The following is an 18,405-nucleotide window of genomic DNA, read 5'->3' on the forward strand; positions in this document are numbered from 1 at the left end:
TGATAATACATGTAACTTAATAAACTCTTATTTTCCATTTAAAATGGTGATTTTTTAAACTAAATATGCCGTGTAAAACAAAATACATTTTTCAAAACTATTTGAAACCTTTTTTCACCCTGAGGCCATCACAAACAAAGTTCGGCCGTCCCTGTTTTAGAGCGTTTTTACACAAATCAACAAACTCAATAGTGGCCTGAATTCTAATATTACCTCTGCTCCCCGAGTTTTAATCTCACCCTTACACCCTAAACCCTATTTCCTAAACTTTAACAGGGTCTGTGTTTGAAAATGCCTACTACATAAAGCTCAAAGTATCTTTAAAGTAGCCTCAACGTAGTAAGCAGTATGCAGTATGAGACCAACAAGAATTTCCTCAGTATGGTAAAGATACCCGTATGACGTAATTGCTCTGGCCAAATATTCCAGCATGTGTCCAGAGCTATCTTACTGATATACTGCATCCCAAACTGCAACACGGCCATTTCAGCAGTTCACAAACACTGAAGTTACTGCTTGGTTTGCTCCAAACAATTTCATAGTCCAGGATACAGTCTTCAATGGATACATAGATAAAATGAAAGGAAAGGAAATGATTTGTCTAAAGCACTATCAGCTGTCTCTGCTGGTCTTGAGGTGCGTTTGCTGAATTCTTCTATTTAATGAAGTTAACTTACTGCGTAAACAATGTGGTTAAAACAGTAACTTATGAAAGTTAACACCACACAAGTTTACTATACAAACAAATTCAAAATTAACATTTTTAAGTTTATTTGTGGCTTTTCAGGACAACAACCTACATCTCCTAACCAAAATATGTCCATATGTGTTGCTAAAGATCTGAAAATCGTCTTGCAACTGTCTGACTGGAGGGCTAAGGAAAATGAGGCAGGTCTGGAGAAGGGTCTGATCTGAGCTGGTTAAAAAGAAGCATGGTCACTTCCTGTTTCTCCTGTAACATCAAAATCAGGACTGCAAAACGCCCGTGAGCAAATCCTCAATGGATGGGGGTGAATGAAGCTAAATGGCCAAAAAACGAAATATTAAACTTGTTTTTAACCATTGGTTCGGGACCTACCTTCAATCTTGGAAAGCAGAAGGATGTATTCCATTAAAAAATTAAAGGAAACTCACAGTGTCTTTTTAATTTTCTACAGCACACAGGTTTTGGGCCGTAGGACGCTAACGTTACTGCTACCGTGTGCTGATTGGTTGGGTAGAATTACTGCTACCAAGTGCTGAGTGGTTGGTGAGGTGAGGAGCTCACTGGCTGAGTGAAGCATTGTGAATGTACATGTGGCATTGTAAGAAAGTCCTATAAATGAGTTCAATCGGTGTTGAAATCTTTATGCTGTTGTGTGTTCAGAACACAGAGCACAAAAAGTGCATTTTTCTCTATAAAAATGATTACAAACTACGATTCTGTGAAAAAGCTCCACAGCACACCATTTATTTTGCACTCGCTCAGGAGCACCCACTAGCGTCTAACAAACCCTGAAGACATTTTTGAGTGGCAACTCTCCTCACTACAGATTCTCTGGACTGATTGGCTCAGTCCCTGATGATGGCAGTCTAGTTGCGCCCCTGCCCTCTAGTACGGCGCACACCTTTAGTCATACACTGGATATTGTATCTGTATTTTGTACTGTTTTCTCTCTGTGTTTTCATGTGGACAAGCAAAACACGGCTCTCTGAAAGCACTGACATCATGCAATTAACCTGTGGAGTTTGTAGCCGTTTTCATTTATTAAGTATGCAGAATTCTGTCTAAGATATTACCGATGACTAGGTTGTTTCTATATGCTCGGCAGTTTGGGGGTGATTTGGGAATCATCAGCATGTTTCTAATTGAATCTGGCTTATTGTAGAGGCATCAGAGTAGACTGCACTCAGTTCTTGTAAAAGGGGTGTAAAATCGACTGCAAATATTAAAATTACGAGAGATTCTAACGATACGTGGCTTCATGATCATTAACCAAAGTCAGATTCAAAATAAATTCTAACACCATAGGAAAACTTCCTAAATGGGGTGAAAACCAAGAAAAACTTCTCTGCCCGATCAGGATTGATCAGTGGACGTTTCAGATACACTAGCGTGGCCACGGCAACTCCACGTTGAGTGGTAGGGTTCTTTCGCTTTTTAAGATTTTTTTTTTTTTAATCTGTGCAAAATATCAAGGTATGAAGGTTTGAAGGGCTGCACATCAAAGTCTACTACAGTCAAATGCCATGACGTTTTTATAAACTCTCTGCTTTAGCTTTACGGCACACTATTTTGTGCAGCTTGCACGCTCACTATGTTCTTGAGGTGTAATAGATAAAATGTGCAGAAATAGACAATTTTTTTGAAAACTGCTGCTGTTGTGAACAAAGCTTTTTTTTAAAACCAGATTTCAAAAATATTCTGATATGTGTGGATGAGGCCAGATTTTGGCAGTCTGTTAGAGTTAATCAGAAAACTCACTGATGGGGCAGCACTTCATTAATCACTAATTACACTTACTCATTCATCCACCTTCGTCCACTCTTCCTCATTCACCCTCACTCACTCACTCTCAGTCACTCATTCTCACTCATTCATCCTCACTCATTTATCTGTAGTTTCTGTTTTTTTAAAACCACTTGACAGGAGCATTTCTATTTCTGCACTTCTAGATGATTTTTTCCATGTTTTCACATAGTTGCATATTATTTTTAAATAAATTACAACCATAGGCAATCAGGGGCCATTTTTAATTGGATCTTTGACACACATTTGGAAAAGACTCAAATCAGCCGATGAAGCGACATAGAGCCTGAATTATACTTTGGTAGCAGAGTGATGCACGAGACTCCACAGATGGCACAAACCTGAAGCAAACCCGTTACCGTTTGTAGTTAGCACTTCTGTTCTTGCAGTTTTCAGTGTGAGGTATCATACAAGTGCATGTAGACGCAAACCTGCTCAGCAAATCTCCCTTCAAATTCAATTATTTTGAATGAAGTGCCACACTCCGGGATGATTACATCATTTTTTGTGCGCACTCCCTTGCATTAGTTACAATGTGTCAAGCATAAACCTAGCTTAAGTAGTAGAGTGGCAGCCCGCAAGCCTCTTCTGTTCTCTGAAGGCAACGTTTAGCTATTCCTCCGTCTCCAACACTAGTGACAATTCTAACTGCCTTTGTGATAAGTGTAAATTAGTCTCTTACTGATGGAGAACACTATATAGTTAGAGGTTTGCATCTGGACATTAAAATGATCAGGGTTAGCAAGCAAGGCACAGACTCGCTGGTAGAAGCTCCAGGTGCCACAGGGAGAGGCAGCACGCGCTTGACTCTAGCTGCAGAACCCTCACAGCATGGCAAATAGGTGGCATCTCAGTGGCATGGTTGCAAAGTCAAAGCTAACGCTAAGGCTTCCTCATCACTCCTCTCCATTTCATGTGTCCAACAGACTTGCCCCATTCAGTGAGGCTCCCACTGAGAAACCTGCTGAAAGTGCTCAGGGTATAGGAGATTCTACAAAATAGCTTCTTCTTCAGGGACACCAATGCGAGCACCAGACATTACAGGAAACCTGAAGCTGTTAGCTATTGGATTTCTAGGATAGTTATTCATGTAGGTACTAATGGCATTCGACTGCAGCAATCCAAAGTGACTAAGAATAATATTAAAGAGGTGTGCAAATTAGCCCAGATGATGTCCTATGCCATTATATGCTCTGGCCCATCCACTCCTTGTACGAGGGTGCTTAGATTGCTATCAGTGTAGGGTACAGTTGTCACTATAAATGAAATCATCACTGATGATGATTTTCATGCTCTATGCATCACAGAAACTTAGATTAGACCAAAAGAATGCAACTATAAGGATATAGATATATACACAGCCCTCATTTAAAGGGCAGAGGAGGAGGCATAGTAACTATCTATGCAAAAGCTTTAGGCATTAATCTGAAACAGGTTACAATTTCTAACGTTACTGATTTAGCGACAAGGACAGCTTAAATTTACTACTTACAATCTACTGTTACAGGAATTTGTTGACTATTTATCAAGTCATGTAATGTGTACTGATAAAGTAATAAGTGTAGGAGTTTTTAATATTCATTTTGATAAAGAACAGGATCCACTGGGAAAAGCATGTGTATCTATCGTAGACTCCATCGGCTTCACTCAAAATAAACTGGGCCTACTGACTGCTGCAACCACACTCTTGACTTAATTTTGGACTTTTGTGTCAACAAACACCGATCAGGCATAACATTATGACCACCTCCTTTTTTCTATGCTCATTGTCCATTTTATCAGCTCCACTTACTATATAGGTGACCTTTGTAATTCTACAATTACCCACTGTAGTCCATCTGTTTCTCTGCATACTGCTGTAGTTTTTAAACACCTCAGTGTCCACTCATTGTCCACTCTATTAGACGCACCTGGTTGGTGGACTATTCTCAGTCCAGCAGTGACTCTGAGGTGTTTGAACTCCAGCAGCACTGCTGTGTCTGATCCACTCAGACCAGCACAACGCATACTAACACACCACCACCACGTCAGTGTTACTGCAGTGCTGAGAATGATCCACCACCCAAATAATACCTGCTCTGTGAGGGTCCATGGGGGTCCTGACCACTGAAGAACAGGGTAAAAGGGGGCTAACAAAGTATCAGAGAAACAGATGGACTACAGTCTGTAACTGTAGAACTACAAAGTGCACCTATATAGTAAGTGGAGCTGATAAAATGGACAACGAGCGCAGAAACAAGGAGGTGGTCATAACGTTATGCCTGATCAGTGTAGATTAGAGATGAAACGGTTACCGGTTTCACGGTAAACCGCGGTAAAATTAATGACGGTTAGTAGTACCGTTTGGGCTTTAAAGTATCGTTAAAACCGCGGTCGATTACCGTGGTGTGAAAACTCTAAGATTCGGAGATATTTCAGCCTTCTAAGAAGACCAAGTCTGACGTGTGGTCATATTTTGGGTTTTATAAGAATGCAGAAGGAAAGTTAATTGAAGATGACCACCCTGTCTGCAGAACAGGCCGAAAGAAAATAGCGGCGAAAGGGGGCAACACATCAAACTTTACGAGTCATTTCGCGACCACCACCCGCTACTTTTTAGAGAATGCAAGGTTAACTTTAACGTAGAAGTCCGTGGGGACTTCGAAATAGAAGAAATGTCATGGTCTGTGTGGTTTAACCTATGCTTATGGTTCGATAATAATATAAAATGAAGCTTTTAGCGTCAAAAAAAAGAAAAACAATCGGTGAATCAGCTGTGAATCGAAACTAAAGCTTTTACCACATTTCTGTGGAGCAGAGTCTCCAAAATGAGCTCTGAGTTAACAGTCACACGAGCTCTGGAACGAGACGCTGCAGAGGTTCAATCTGCACAGCTCCCCTTTCTCGTCTCGCTTGCAGTGTTTACTGTCTGAGAAGAGAATAACACCGTCTCAAATCACTGTGTCCCCTACAGAGGGCGCTACTGTTCAAACAAACACGATCGTCATTAACAAGCAGTTGAGTTTTAAATAGGGAATTTGTAACCTGTTGTTAATGTTGATTATAAATGACTTAGTCGAACGTTTCACGCACTCTTTGGGTGAAGGATTTGCTATTTCATGATCCACAAAGTGCACTACATAGGGAAGATAGTGTGCTTTGAGACGGGACCTCGCGCGAGTAAACGCTGTGTGCTGCTTTTAGGAAAAGTAGAGTTTCAGAGATTAAACTTCAGGAGTGTTTCTGGCGCAGCTCAGATGCGCGTTAATTTTAAGTTATGTTTTAGTTTTAAAATGCTTTTAGAGAAGCAGCTCCACAGGTGAAGACACGCTGTGTGAGTTCTACACTGTCTGCAGCTCACAGCACAGTCACACAGTTCCTCTGTGAGTTTGGCTGTTTTTCCTGGTGCACTGTATTGATTAGGGGTTCAGCGCCACAACGGCACAATAATGCTGCAGCTGCAGTTCGGACAGAAATCCCCCGAGTGCAGCACTTCTTAGAAGTAGTAATTTTCCATTAAGACCCGCCTCAGAGTTGGCCCAGATTTAATTCTCTATGCAGGGAAATCCCTAGTTATTGTAATTAATAATAATAATAATAAGAAGAAGAAGAAGAAGAAGAAAAATAATAATAATAACAGTAATAATAATAATAATAATAAGAAGAAGAAGAAGAAGAAGAAGAAGAAAAATAATAATAATAACAGTAATAATAATAATAATAATAATAATAATAATAATAATTGTAATAATAATACATTTGCTATTCTTTTGTTTACAGAGTATTACAAGTATTGTAAGTAATACAAACGTAATACTAAAAATGTACTGACCTTATTTTTCAATGTTTATGCAAACAAAAAGTGCATATTGCTGCCAATTCTATTTGTGTTAATATAAAAGTTGGTGAAACGAGTTTCAGTTTGTGTATCAGTATTTATTTTTTAATTTATTTTACTTTTCGAAACATTTGAACAATATCACGATAATACCGATAATCGTGATAATTTTGGTCATGATAATCGTGATATGAAATTTTAATATCGTTACATCTCTAGTGTAGATTATATAGCATGTTGCCCAGACCACAGTTCTCTCAGATCATGATCAACTCTCCATAATCATCTCTTTATAGAGATTATCATCCGTCATAATATGTGTTCATCCACACGCTATCATCTCAAGGCTATTATACCATCCTCCACAGTACATTTTATTGAAAATCTCCCAGATTTATCAACTTCGATCAGCTCTCCATCTGACCCCACAGAATTGAATATTATGCCCAAATGCTTAGAGAATGCTCTTCCTTCTACTTTAGATAATGTGGCACCACTAAGAAGTAAAAGAGCTAGACAGAAAAAGCTTGACCTATGGTACAGTGATCACTCTTGTGCTCTAAAACAAACTGTCCAAAGTTAGAATGTAAATAGCAGACGACTAAACTAGAAATATTATTATAGACTACAGAAGGGCACTTCCTGTTACACGTTCAACCCACTGTCAATTAACTTTCCTCTTTGACTGAACGTAACAAAAATAACCCTAGATTAATATCTAGCACAATTTCTAAATTACAACTAGACTGCTACTGAACTCCGGATATCACCAGCCCACAGCAGCAGCGATTTCATCATTTTTTCCAATAACAAAATTGAAACAAACTACACACTTAACCTCAAAAAATCTAGTGCCTTGCACAACCAATGCAGGTCTTGAGTGCTATGTAACCACAGGAGAGAGCCTGGAATCCTTCAACAGATGGAGTTAGTTCAAATTATTTCCTCCTTCTACCTGCATATTCATATCATATCCAAGAACTTTTGAGGCAGGATTTAGGCCTCATCATAGGATAGACAGCACTTGTGAAAATAGTAAACAATCCCTTTTCATTCTCTGACAAAGGCTATGTATCTTTGTTCATTTTGCTTGTTTTTAATGCAGCTCTTTACACAATAGACAACATTATCCTACTTGACAGTCTTGGACTTTGCTGGGCTTAAAGAAATAACCCTCTCCTGGTTCAAATCTAACCTGACTGATCACTATCAGTCTGCAAATGTAAACAGCAAATCATTTGCAAATACAAAAGTGAAAATATGGTGTCCCACAAGGTTTTGTTTTGGGACCTCTATTATTGGTAATATATATGTTGCCACTGGATATTAGTCATAAACATGGCATCAACTTGCCATGTTTGTCCTGCTGATGACACACAATCAAGCACTTCAACTAGAGCTTCTGCTAGAAACAAACTGTCTGCTTTAACGCTAAATGTAGACAACTTCTCAGTTATCAGGCACAACTGTGAAATACCTTGATGTCTTTTGTTGCACATACAGATAATATTACTAAAATAGCCTTCCTTTATCTTCGCAATATTTCTATGTTAAGAAATGCATTATCCTTAGACAATGCCCACCTTTTTTACCTGGACTACTATAATCTCCTACTGTTTGGATGTTCCCGCAAGAGCCTAAACAAGCTCCAGTTTGTCCAGAATGCTGCAGCCAGAGTCGTTACAAGAACTAGGAAGTCTGGTCTTATCTACATTGCACTGGCTGCCAGTTATATTCCATATTGATTACAAAATTCTGCTTTTGACATTAAGCTCTAAATGGCCTCGCCCTTCAGTACCTGAGTGAACATATCTCCTATCATGAACAAGATACTGGTTCACTATTAGTACCTGGAATTATTAAAGCAACAGCAGGGGACAGAGTCTCAGTTTTTAAGTCTAGGCTAAAAACCTCTCGCTTAGAAAAGACTTTGGAAATTTGCTTTTCCATTAGATAAAAGGTACAGATCTGGGGCTGTCATCCCGCCACTCTCAAAGGGGTGTCTGTGCTACCTTCTGGCTCTGTTTTTAGTGTAGGCTGTAATATTTAGACCTGCCATAGCCACTGCTTGTAATCTATTAACCCTATATTTTGTGTCCTGCAATGACCCCAAACAGAACCAACTGTCTCTGTGTTTCTTTGCCAAGCTATTGCCCATAATGTCCTTTTTGATGCTGTTGCAAGATGCACCTTGAAAGGGTGTTCCTGTTCGCCTGCCCTCCCGATCAGTTTCGTCCACCATTGAGATTCTTGCATGTCCATACACTTTCCTGCTGTCCCAGCAAGCCTCACCTTCATGTTCACTCACTCTCCTGATGAGATTGGTGCATTCTTAACATATTTACACTAACACGTCATCACCACAATCTTGGATTTAATTCTCATTCTCTCCTTGATAGACTTCCAACCGCAGGCACTGTTTTTCAAGGACTTATTCCTCACTGGCACTCTTATAGGCTTCTAACAGTAGCCGTCGGTTTTTCAATGGTTAATCTAAATACTTCTGCCCAACGATGGGCTCATTCTTTTCTTTATTCACTGTTCACTATTGTATATTCAGCAGTCAATTCCTCAATCTTTATTCATGTTGCTCTTGTTGCATTATTTTGTTTTGCTATCCAGTGTCAACCAGAGGAGGATAGGTTCCCCTTTTGAGGCTTGGCTCATCTCAGAGGTTCTTCTTCTAGAATTATGGAGGTTTTCCTTTCCACTGTCACCTTGGGCCTTCTCATTTGGGGCTTGGACTTGCATTTATATACATCTTCTTTGTGTCGACACCCTGAATCCTCCCTCGGTCACCATTGCTGATCCATACTCACCCATTCCCCCCTCACTCAGTGACACTCAATCACCAATTCACCCTCACTCAGTCGTCCTCATTCACTCCTTCACACTCACTCATTCCAACTTACTGAACCACGATCACATTCATCCTCTTTCAGTTACCCTGACTTATTTATCCTCTCTGTTACAATCACTCACTAACTCTCACCCATTCACCTTCACTCATTCAGCCACACTCAGTCACCCTGACTAATTCATCCTCTCTAAGTTACGCTCACCTATTCACCCTTACTCATTGACTCTCGCTCAGTCACCTCACCATCACCCTTATTCATTCACCCTCACTCAGTCACTTTAACCCCTTAAAATCCCAGGCTTTTTACATACTAAGCCTTATTATTCAGTAACTACAGGGACTTCAGTGCAAACTGGTTAAGCTATTCTTAGGTTATATAGGTGTGTAATAAAACTTTGGGCCCGTCGGCAGACCCTGGCCCACAGTCACTCATTCACACTAGGATTATGGGTAATGCTGCACCCTTACAGTACTCATGGCCTTAACAGACAGATCAGAAAATACTGAAACAAAAACTCAAACACACATACACACACAAACCGGATAGCTGAAGGTCAGCTGCTTACCTGAGGGGGCAGGCTGCTCTCTGTTCTCTGCATGGTGCTACACACACACACACACACACACACATATACACATACACATACACATACACATACACAAACACAGACACATACACAGACACACACGTTGATACACACAGACATACACATACACAAGCAGACAAACGAGGGTCCGCCAGGGAGGTGGGAGTGTTGGTGTGTTTTGAGCGTTGGAGACGGAGCAGCAGCAGAAAAAAGAACAAACAAGAGACAAACAGACAAAAAGAAAATAAGCATTAATAACATCATACACACACAACAGAACACACACAAACTGAGCAGTGAGGTGAACGGTGCCAGGGTAAAGCCACACACACACACACACACACACATACACACATACACACAATATTCTGGACAGAATGGAATAGGAGAGATTACAGAGAGTACAACTGAGGAAGACGTCATACAGGAAAACCCCACTGGCCCATGGAAACACTGCCCACTACTGAACCTCTTAAAATTCATCACCGAATAAACAAGAACCTGAGACCCAAAACCTCTAACCCCTGAGCCTACCTCTAAAATTACTCATCTCATCCCCCAACCCCTAATCCAAACCTATAAACCCTGAACCCTAACCTCTAAACTCAACCTAAAACCCCTTTATCCCTGACCAATTAACCCTAAAACCAAACCCAATGCCCTGATCCCTAAAGCTTAACCACTAATACTTAACACTTAAACTCCGAACCCAAACCCATCAATCCTAACACTTAAACTCCTAAACCCTAAACCCTGTTCCAGTCTTTTGCCTGCTCTATCACAGCAATTCAGAGAAAAAAATTACATTGTGAGGCGGAGAATCAGAAAGGAAACACACCTTATGACTGAATTCACTGAAATCAGTCCATTACATCTCACTCATGCTGCTAAACAAAATTAACCTTAATAAAAAGAAAACACTTCAGGAGCTTTAACAAGACAGGTTTACATGATTGCTTCATTTACAGGACGATTAAAATTATGATACACATCATATAATGTAAATTAGATTGATCAGCTACTCATCCTTAAAGGAATAAAACAACAAACTATTTCTAATAAACATCTTCATTACAGAAGGGAAGGAACTGATTCTGATTCATGAGGTTGCATGGTCAGTCTGTGGGAAATCACCTCCTGACTGACCATCTCAGATTAGCTCAGTATTTCCAGGAAATGATGTTGCATCCTGTAGATAGCATCCAAAACCAACACACTACTATACCATTTAAACAATACGAATGAATGCACCTCTAATGGTGAAGTACTGTTTTTGACATACTATTCAGTATGGTACTATGTGGTTGTAGGTGCAGCTACTGAGAAAACATTTTTGCTTGTTTCTTCATTAGTTTCTGAGATACACAGGATTTAAAAATTGGCCCTGCCTTTATCTTAAAATGAGCAGTACAGTAAAAGGTGTAAACTTAGATAACTTTTTGTTGATTTAAGATGCGTCAAAATTAAGAAATTCACACACACTAAACCTGCTAGGCCAAACACTAATAATCACATCAACCGAATCATCCGCTGACGGAAAAAAACACAGAAACTAACTGATTCCATTAACACACACACACACACACAGACACACACACAGTAAAGATCTCATAAATAGGCTGTAATTCTTAGGAAAATCAGGCTGCAATGACTCACTGAACACAAAACATGTTGGTAGTCCACTTAATTTATTTTTAATACAGTTCACAGATCCTGAGCAGCCACAGAGAGCAGAGCACTGCATGTAGGCCTGGGCCAAAAAAAAAAAAAATTATATATATATATATGTAGTCTACATATATGTATGTTGTAGTCTAATGGCTTATTAATGACCTGTAATAATCTAATAATCTGCTATTCAAGCTAAATTAGTCCTGTTAGTTCTCCTTCTCAACAAGACAATTACCACCTTTAAAGCATCATTGTGGGGTTGTTTGTCAATCACTGACATTGTCCTTGTGTGTGGATTCAAAAATTAGGACAAGGAGACAGAACCTCCAATGTCTAACAAACTAGCACAAGGAAACAGGACCACCAACATTCAACGAATCAGGACAAGGAGGTAAGCCACCTACACACTTGTCACTCGTCATCTCTACCCATCACCACTACACACCAGTCACAGCTACACACTTCCATCACCGCTACACACCAGTCACAGCTACCCACGCCCATCACCGCTACACACAAGTCACAGCTACCCACGCCCATCACCGCTACATACCAGTCACAGCTACCCACGTCCATCACCGCTACACACCATCACAGCTACCCACGTCCATCACCACTACACACCAGTCACAGCTACCCACGCCCATCACCGCTACACACAAGTCACAGCTACACACTCCCATCACCGCTACACACCAGTCACAGCTACCCACGTCCATCACCGCTACATACCAGTCACAGCTACCCACCAGTCACAGCTACCCACATCCATCACTGCTACACACCAGTCACAGCTACCCACCAGTCACAGCTACCCACGCCCATCACTGCTACACACCAGTCACAGCTACACACTCCCATCACCGCTACACACCAGTCACAGCTACCCACGCCCATCACTGCTACACACCAGTCACAGCTACCCACATCCATCACTGCTACACACCAGTCACAGCTACCCACATCTACCCACTCATTACCTCTACACTGCTAGCAGTGTGTGCATGCTACTCACCAATGTTTTTTCAGGATCTGTTTGAGCATCAGCAGAAGGCTCCATGTTTTACCAGAGAGAGCGTTCGTGTGTCAGTTTGGCTCAGAGTACAGCATGCCTGTGAACACACAAACACACAAACTTTAATAAGGCCATAAACATTCAATTGGTTGTATTTTAACCACAGAACATAAAAAAAACATAAATGATAATTATAACTACAGTTTAGTATTAGAGATCTAACAGCTCACAGATCATCAATTTGATGTCACATGGTTACACACATAACACATTAACACATCAAAGCACACAATAAACACACACACGCAGGCATGGCAAACAAACACCACCACTGGTCTGACTGCTGCACAGCGAGCTGAGGTGAGCTGTGAGTAAAAAGAGTATCCCTCCCACTGCTGATCTCTATACAGACCAGTGCAAAACACAGCAGCAGCACAGGACAGCCGTGTGTGCATGCATGAGCTGAAATACGCCCACACACATGCACACACATTCTAAAATAGTTTTATGTAGATTCACACAGTGCTTCAGCCTGTAGACTCAGTCTGAGTACAGCATCTGTCAGCTCAGTCCTTAAGTACTAGGGCACTCAAACCGTTTCTGTAGCTCCGGCGGAGCTGAAAAACAGAAGTCTGAACATCTACTTCCTCAGAATTACAGACACCACAATTAACATCAGTAAACATACAAAGTGATGAACAACAACAGGTGAAAATCATTCTGTTATTTATCAGTTTATGAACCTCAGAGAAAAAAAAATTATTTGTTTTTGATTTCTTCAAAACAGCAGAGCCATTATCTTCTGAAGACATCTGTGTGTATATGTGAGTGATGCACCAATCTGATACACTGGATAGGTATAGGAATCAATACTGACTTTATTAACCAGACCAGGTATCAGCCAGACATCACTGATCTACTACCAATACTATTTCTTAGCCATAGTCACTCTAAAATGGAAGAATGTCATTCCAAAACATGATACACATCAAATTCTCACTTTTTCTATTAATGGAACCCAGGCCCAGCTCTGGCCCTTTGGGGGCCTTAAGCAGGATTTTCTTGCTAGTTGATGTTCTGTAAAATTAAGTGCTAACTAATAACAAAGACTACTATATGCTATCTAAGTTATACACAATTATAACTGGCTACTTAGTGTACTGCTGATGATTGGATGCTCTTTTGGCATTCTAATATGTTACTTTTTAAATCACAGATCACCTTCTCAGCATGCTGGATCCAGGGGTCTGTTCCACCACACAGTCTTTCTTACTTATCCAGAAAACTATAAGTTTAGTCCAATGTAACCCTAATGACAGCTATGACAGAGTCGCTTTTTCACTGTTATAAATGCTTTACTTTCTACATAGGTAGTACTTTTTCCTTCTTTGGTGACTCCTCCTCTTGTTTCACATTATTAGCTGTTCGTCAGAAACATCATGCCTACCTGTGCTGGATTAACCCCAGCCTGAGTATGTAAACCTGGATTAATCACAGCCTGGGTATGTAAACCTGGATTAATCACAGCCTGGGTATGTAAACCTGGATTAATCACAGCCTGGGTATGTAGACCTGGATTAATCACAGCCTGAGTATATAAATTGGGATTAATCACAGCCTGAATATGTACATTGGGATTAATCTCAGTCTGAGTATATAAACCTGGATTAATCTCAGCCTGAGTAAGTAAACCTGGATTAATTACAGCCTGAGTACGTAAATCTGGATTAATTACAGCCTGAGTACGTAAACCATCTCCAAATATTACCGCGGTATACAGTCTTACTTGGGAAGAGGGTCTTAAGTGACGTAAAAAAAGAATAACACTTTTTGGCTTGTCCTGTGTTATTTCAAATCAAAAAAATAAAAATTTTACATTTTGTACACTTACAGAACCACCAAATAGGTGAACACACTGCATGATTTTCAATGCAGCATCCAATAAATGTCAAACCATTGATCTAACAATTTATAAATGCTAAACAGCTTGGATTGTAGTGTTTTAATTAGCAGGCCAAACATGCCACACAGCACAGGTTTGGTTCCAGCTAACTTATGCTAAATTTAGAGGGTATCTGATAGCGTAAATTTGATTGTCGATTGTAAAATCTGAAACCAACCGTGTTGTATGGTGTGTGTAGCCATTGATGAGCTATTGTTTATATTATGACATGTCATATGCACTGCTATCCTAACTTTTACCAGTAAAAAAAAAAATGAAATACAAACCAAAAAAGAAAGAAAGAAAACTATGGTGATGACGGTATTGAGCTCAACCTAGCAACAGGCATCATAGGACGGCGGGTAATGCGGGTATCGTCACAGCCCTACCCTGAACCTGCTTTGTTAGACAGACTGCAGATCCACTACTTCATGTTATCCAACTACAAAGCAAAAGAAATTAATTGGTTTTGGTTCAAAAGCTATTTTTTATTTCAACAAAATTTGCTTCGATTCATTACATTAATCAACAAATCCATTCAGCCATTCAAGCATCATTAAGAACTATAATAATAATTAAAAGTATTGAAATAATATAGTACACTTAAAGACTTCCCCTAATATTTCTCAGGTAAAAACTGAACTAGTTAAATTACTTCAGTTCATGGATATTGCAACAAAGACGATTCAAAATGAGCATGCTCAAAATAGACTACACTCTCTACACACAGGCAATACAAACAACATCAACAGTGTCTGTTTACATACACTATAAACAACATAAACAAACTGTGTGTGCACCAATAAATCGAAATCTTGACTAACGATGATACAAGTCAGAGGTGGCATGAAAATAAAAGAAAATCTTTTACTCTATTATGGTTATCAAGAAAAAGGCCCAGATTTTGAATAATGCTTTATGGAATTATTTTTCCTAAAAATCTTTCCAATCTCACAGTAATGCTATTGTGAAGGCACAGTTTAGAGCACTGCAGCACTCAGTATAGTTCAGTCCAAGCTCTGTACAGCCAGCCTGTCATGTGTATTCCAAATGAAGAACTTTGTTTGGCCATTTAATGTTGCTAAGTAATCTCTAATAGACTTGCTAACGTTGTTTCTGACACTGTATGACACACTCTTATCTACAGGGTACATATAAGCTAGTTTGAGATTACATATGGGGTATGGGGGGGTACTGTGCAACCTATTATTAGTATTAAGTTATTAGTTGACCTCTAGCTTCATCATCATCACCATAAAAAGAGTCACAGAGGTTCTTTTACTAACATTCAAGTCCAGGTGAAGGTCTCTGCTGGAGAAAAGTATAGTCGCTTGAGTTGGTGTCTGAGCAGGAGGGCATCACATTATTTGAATATAATTTGAATGTGTAGAACATTTCTGAATAATGCTGGCCCAATTTCACTACAGCACATCACTCCATCTCAGCAGTCACACACAGTCACACAACAGTTTCAGAACAAAATCATGAAAATAATCTGTAATGAACAAAAAGAAAACAAACAAGGAACTGGCTTTTGTTTTAATGGTACAGTTTAACAGAAGAAATGAGTTCAATACAATGGTCCTGTATTTACACGTGCCCACACACATCCATGTGAAATCACCTCCCAACTGACCATGTCACATTTGTTTAATGCTTTCAGGAAACAATGTAATGGTGTCCAATACACAGTGTGTAAAATTGATAGTATCTTCAATAGTTTCTGACAGACAAAGCATTTGAAAACAGGGTGTGGCCTACATTTTACCTTAAAATGAGTTCTACAGATAAACATACAAAGTCATAACTTCTAAACTGCTGATGCTGAATGATTTTTCCAAGTATTATTCTCTGGTTTAATTTGTGTTTATCTACCCAAACAGAAGATACAGGGATGAATGTTGACCATTTTATGGCTTACTGAATACAGTAACAAGACAAAAGCAAATAGAGCAAATAGAAGCAAATATGTTCTCATGGGAGAACAATGCTGCACACTGAGTCATACCAAAACTGTACGTAACTAGCCTGGTAGGCTGCAGTGGGGTGACTTGTGTGTGACAGCTGTGGTTAGCCATGGAGCTGCCAGCAGTATGCAACCTGGCTAAATTGCCTACCATAAAAAATAAACACATAAAAGTAAACATAATTATAAAATCCCATTTCCAAAAAAATTGGGACGCTGTGCAGAATGTAAATAAAAATAGAATGCAATGATGTGCAAATCATGCAACCCATATTTTTAAATAAATATTACAAAGACAACATATTAAATGTTGAAACTGACAAATGTTAATGTTTTTTGAAAAATATATGCCCATTTTGAATTTGATGCCAACAACACGTTCCAAAAAGGTTGGGACGGGGGCAGGTTTACCGCCATGAATACTGTCTTTTGAACTGTGCGCTGATAACAAGCTGAATGGTCTTTAACCTGGATGACACAGTGTCCATCATTTCCCAAAAGAAATTCAAATTTTGATTTGTCAGACCACAAAACACTTCTCCACTTCACCTCAGTCCATTTTAAATGAGCTCAGAGAAGGTGGTGGCATTACTGGATCCTGTCTATATATGGTTTCTTCTTTGCATTTGAAGAGTTTTAACTTGCATTTGTGGATGCAGTGACGAACTGTGTTTAGAGACAGTGGTTTTCAGAAGTGTTTCTGAGCCCATGCTATTTCCACTGCATAATCACGTCTGTTTTTAATGCAGTGCCGCCTGAGGGCCCAAAGATCACGGCCAGCAAATACTGGTTTTTGGCCTTGTCCCTTTCATACAGAGATTTCTCCAGATCCTCTGAATCTTTTAATGTTGTTATGTACCGTAGATGATGAAAAGCAAGAGTTCTTTGCTGTTTTACATTGAGAAACGTTATTCTTGAATTGTTTCACTATTTACTCATGCAGTCTTTCACAGAGTGGTGAACCCCTCCTCATCTTTACTTCTGAAAGACTCTCTGGGATGCTTTTTATATCCAATCCTGTTACTGACCTGTTGCCAATCTATCACCAGGTGTTTTTTTTAGCATTACACAACTTTACCAGCCGTTTTCTTGCCCCTATCCCAACTTTTTTGGAACGTGTTGTTGGCATCAAATTCAAATTCAAAATTCAAAATATTTTTCAAAAAGCAATACAATTTATCAGTTTCAACATTTGCACTGTCTTGTACTATTTTCAATGAAATACAGGGTTTAAATGATTTGCACATCATTGCATTTTGCTTTGATTTACATTTTGCACAGCGTCCCAACTTTTTTGGAAATGGGGTTGTATCAGAAAACCATATACTCACCACAGCATAATGCTACACAATGATCTGTAACAAAACCCTGTAGATAACTAGCGTGGTTGGTGGCAGTGAGGTGACTTGTGTGCAGCTGCAGTTAGTCATGGAGCTAACACTGCAGTTAGCAAGCTGACAAAAAAACAGCAAAACCACAAGTCAGCATGGAAGAAAGTTAAAAAAGTTAAAAGGTTCCTGCTTAGACACTGCTTAAATTGGTATTTTCTCCATTTTGGAGGTTCAGTGCTTTGAAGGGCTACACCTTCAGAAGTAAATTTGAGTGTTAAAATTCACCAAAGCTGACATCGTTGCAAACTTAATTCGCCTCTGGAAGCCTGCAGTGCAAATTCGCTCATCAAGGTGATTTCCATTTAAATGAATGCAATTTTGCTTGTGAAAATTCACTGGCAAACGCAAGTGTAACTGGGACTTAAAAGCTGTTACCACTTTGCAGACTCAGTATGAGGCAACTGCAGAAAGCTCTGGATAACAGCTCAGTCGTCATGCCAACGAAAGGTCACAACACCACAGCAGCCCACAGCAGAGGCCACAGAGACACATACCGAAACAAACACACACACACACTCCTTCATCTGACATTCAGCATTTCATGAAGGGCAAATTATGATCAGAGACATAATGAATTTGGATTTACTGAGGATTAAAACACCAGGCGATTTGATTTGAAAATTAGGCAGAAAGGCAAAAGGCTGAAA

At 39.6% G+C, this 18,405-nt stretch overlaps 1 protein-coding gene across 5 annotated transcripts in view; it reads right to left on the minus strand.

Annotated features, from left to right (window-relative positions):
* Positions 1-18,405, minus strand: part of osbpl8 (oxysterol binding protein-like 8) — a 60,269-nt gene that overhangs the window by 35,536 nt on the left and 6,328 nt on the right. For 2 of the 5 annotated variants that reach the window (XM_036577019.1, XM_036577017.1), the window contains exons 2-3: positions 12,460-12,556; positions 9,753-9,789 (exon numbers count right to left, since the gene is read on the minus strand). In XM_036577019.1, the coding sequence (XP_036432912.1) occupies positions 9,753-9,789; positions 12,460-12,504 (82 nt within the window). In that variant the 5' untranslated portion in view covers positions 12,505-12,556. Of the gene's footprint in view, positions 1-9,752; positions 9,790-12,459; positions 12,557-15,687; positions 15,745-18,405 lie in introns of those variants that run through there. The other 3 variants (XM_036577018.1, XM_036577021.1, XM_036577020.1) reach the window with 3 other exon arrangements.

Source organism: Colossoma macropomum, unplaced genomic scaffold (assembly GCF_904425465.1).
Source record: "Colossoma macropomum unplaced genomic scaffold, Colossoma_macropomum, whole genome shotgun sequence".
Lineage (NCBI taxonomy): Eukaryota > Metazoa > Chordata > Actinopteri > Characiformes > Serrasalmidae > Colossoma > Colossoma macropomum.